The sequence below is a fragment of the Mus pahari genome, chromosome 4 (assembly GCF_900095145.1).
Source record: "Mus pahari chromosome 4, PAHARI_EIJ_v1.1, whole genome shotgun sequence".
Taxonomy (NCBI): domain Eukaryota; kingdom Metazoa; phylum Chordata; class Mammalia; order Rodentia; family Muridae; genus Mus; species Mus pahari.
Genome location: NC_034593.1, coordinates 96,942,614 through 96,946,390, shown reverse-complemented (window position 1 = coordinate 96,946,390; position 3,777 = coordinate 96,942,614). Strand labels below are relative to the sequence as shown.

Sequence of the window (3,777 nt, the reverse complement as noted above, 5' to 3'; positions counted from 1 at the left end):
TCAGAGCAAGATCTGAAGCAGAAGCTATGGAGGAATACTGCTTACTGGCTTGTTTTCCCTACTTGCTCAGCTCGTTTTCCTAAACAACACAGGACTACCTGTCCTGGCATGGCAGAGAGTTAGGTTCTCCAAAACAATCATTAAACAAAAAAAAAAAAAAAAAAAAAAAATGTCCTCACAAACTTGCCTACAGGCCAGTCCGGTGGAAGCAGTTTCTCAGTTGACACTCCCACTTTCCAGATACATAGAGGTTTGTGTCAAGTAGTTAAAAATAGCATGAGTAGTCTGAATATTGTGTACACGTTAAGCTGAGTGGGTGGGCATTTAGTTTTGAGATAAAGTCTTGCCATGTATGACTGGCTGGTCTTGAACTATCAGCAATCATCTTGCCTCAGCATCCCCCCAACCTTGCCCAGTGCTGGAATTAATAAGCATCTCTCATACCTGGCAGAGCTGAGTACTTTCTAGGAATGGCCTGTGCTAGCTCTTACATAGTCAAAAATACGATGTCCCCAAATCCCAGTTGCCAGTCTGCCAAAGTAGAACTGCCAGCCGTGCCTGGAGCATTCTCTGATTGAAAGGTGATGAAGAGGCAGCAGAGAGGACTGGATGAGAATGCTTCTCCTTTCTCTCAAGAGGAACAGCTCAGCTTCTGGGTTCGGCCAAGGTGGCCTCTGATCTTAGCAGTCTGGGCAAGTTCCTGGCTTCCTGTCTACTCAAATCTCATGATTTCTTCAGTGATCTTGTTAGGCTGCTTTGAGCTTTTCTTCATACAGTTCAGCAGTTGGAAAGGGGAAAGAAACACTTACCAGGAAAAAATGAAACACAACCATCCATCCCCATCCTCCATCCAGGGGTTTGGTGTAAGGGGAGGGCTTTCCTTCCCTCTTCACCATGATGCTTCCTGTAGGCTACGTACAGAGATCACTGGAACAGATGCAAAACATTTGATTCAGTAGTCAAGAAAGTAACTAAATGTAAGTGGGATATTTTTGTTTGTCTCTTTGATTGGTTTTAAGACCTGGTTTTGCTATGTGGCTCCACCTGGCCTAGAACTCGTGGCTGTCCTCCCTTCACTTCCTGAAGGCTGCGATTATAGGTGTGCATGTTAAACTATTAAGTTTTATTTTGTTCCATGGTATGAAACCAACTGTTCTTTGATTTTACTTTTCCGTTCCCCCTTAGTTACATGTGAAGTCTGTCTGATGTTAATAACCTCGTGTCCCTGATGGGAATGGCCGCTCTACTTGTGCTCAGGATCTCCATCAGCTATAAGCCAATTTTAGAGGAAGCCATTTGTTACCCATCCAGTCCTGTGAACCAGTCCTTGAATCTAAAGAATTTAAAGTTAAATGGGAGGGGGCTCTTGGGTTTAGACAGCCCCTTTTTATGGAGCTTAGATATTTTAAAGAACTAGATAGCCCAACAAAGTACCTTATCTCTTAACAGGATACTAGATCAGGAGAATAAACTGAGAACCCCACTTAGGAAATATGAGTGATTTGAAATAGAGGGTACTAAATAAGGAGGTTAACTATTTTGGTTGTCGTGGTAGACTTAAGAGTCTGCAGTAGACTAGTCTCCACCTTAGGAGAGAGATGCTAAGCACTCAAGATTAGAATGTCATAGTGGCTACCTTCAGACAGAGAGTTGAGTAAATAAATACCGACATATTGAGAAAGAATGAAAAGAAAATGTATGTGTTCTGAGGAATAGATGTTATCCTCATTTGTCCTTGTGAAAGCAGCCTGGTGTGCAGTGCATGTGTGTGTGTTTAGTGTCTAAAAAAGTAAGGTCTGTTAGATTATACAGAAAGATGCCAGTTGTGAGATGTGTGTGTGTGTGGGGGGGGGGTTGTCTATTAGATGATTCTGGACAGAGAGATTCTAGTCATTCCAGGCCCCTGAGAAGAACAACCCATCACCCAATTCCAGTTCCACTTCACCTTACCTTTAAGCAAATGAATCCTTTGGAGACAAGAAAATTTCAGAGGAAAAATTAGTTATTTTCCCTAAAACGTTACTCTTTTTCTAAGGCGATTCGTTCCCATTCCACTGCTTGGTGGAAACAACCAGGCACTTTAGTCAAGCAGGCCAGGGCGGAGGTTTAGCAGCTCCTGCCTGTGGACTTTACTTCCTGAGGGAGGAGGAGGAGGAAAGGCTGTAACTTGAGAACAACTCAGGCCAGCCTTCCAGCCAGCCCACAAGGTAGACTTTTTTCATCTCAGGCCAAAAGCCATTGGGTAAACCAAGGAGAAAATCTTAAGTCTGGTGGGGGATGGGACTCCAGATTTTTTAAACTCTTGTCCAAAGTTCCTCAGGGAGGCTGAGGCTGAGACTAGTTTATAAGAGAAGCATAAAAGTCTTCCAGAGGCGGGGGAGCTCTTTCTGGACCAAAAATGGCAGTGCTGGAGCTGGAGATAGTGCTCCACGATAGAGTGCCTGCTTAACGCGGGTACCTGGGTTTAGTCTATATTAGCAAACCCACCGCAGTCCTTAGTAAATTCAGCCTGCTCTGTGTTCCTTTGTGCCCACTGACTCAATAGTATGATTGCTCATTTGGGGTTTCAGGCCCCAATTTAATTGCTTTTTTGAACCGGATTACTTTACCTTTCCATGAAGATATATACTTAAAGTAATTTTAATGAAACTTTTTCTTACTGAATTTTGGAAATGATTAAGGCTGAGTCCTAGAAAATTACCTGAATAATTCAACAGTACAGTCCAATTTCCTTCCTTTGCTCCACCTTCCACATTAAAAAAAAAAGTCAACAAAAAAGTGCCTTTCATCTCCTACTCCAACATTCCTGGTTTTAATCCAGAGTATATTTTAAGCCCAAGTATGGTTTCTTTGTTTGATCTGGAAATCTGCACCTTTGTTCTGTTTTTTAAACGTGGGCTTCTCATCCTCTTAAAGCCCATCTCTAATTTCCTTATTAAAATTCTTAAAGAAGGATGGCTTAGTTTGGGAGAACGCTCCGTGAACACAACCATGGACACATGATGCAGATATGGGTGTTGGTGGGAAAGATCAAAGAAACAGTCAGCAGAAGTCAAAACCTAGAGGATGAGATAATTATACACTCCAGAAATGTTTTTTTGTTGTTGTTGTTGCTGCTGTTTTTATTTTTTTCGAGACAGGGTTTCTCTGCATAGCCCTGGCTGTCCTGGAACTCACTTTGTAGACCAGGCTGGCCTCGAACTCAGAAATCCGCCTGCCTCTGCCTCCCAAGTGCTGGGATTAAAGGCGTGCGCCACCACACCCGGCTGAATCATTCTTGTTAATGAGAGCAGAGACTTGCTAAGCTATCTGGGATATTAGTTAATATTTCAGCATCTGTAACCACTGATTCAATGTTGTATTTACGGGGTCTTTAAATATATGAATCTCTCAACCTATAACCCTTTAACTCTTGTCCCTAAATCTATTTGGTAAGAATTTATTGTAATTTTAAAAAAAAATATATTTATTTTTATTTATATGAGTACACTATAGCTGTCTTCAGACACACCAGAAGGGGGCATCAGATCCCATTACAGATTGTTGTGAGCCACCATGTGGTTGCTGGGAATTGAACTCAGGACCTCTGTGCTGAGTTCAGTGCTCTTAACTGCTGAGCCATCTCTAACCTCTCCCCACCCCCCATAACTTATTACCATTGTTCTGCTGTCTGCTAACTTATGAATACTCTTCAGACCTTGGGACTCAGAGTTTAGCACAACACTACTAGGTTAGGAAAGTCACCTAGATGAACCTTTCCTCGTCTTTGTTCAGTCC

General features: G+C 42.4%; 1 protein-coding gene across 1 annotated transcript in view; it reads right to left on the bottom strand.

The window, feature by feature from the left end:
* Positions 1–2,145, bottom strand: part of Slc16a4 (solute carrier family 16 member 4) — a 20,528-nt gene extending 18,383 nt beyond the window's left edge. The window contains exons 1-2 of the mRNA XM_021196284.1: positions 1,951–2,145; positions 810–927 (exon numbers count right to left, since the gene is read on the bottom strand). Of these exons, the coding sequence (XP_021051943.1) occupies positions 810–896 (87 nt within the window). The 5' untranslated portion in view covers positions 897–927; positions 1,951–2,145. The remainder of the gene's footprint in view (positions 1–809; positions 928–1,950) is intronic.
* Positions 2,146–3,777: the final 1,632 nt, after the last annotated feature.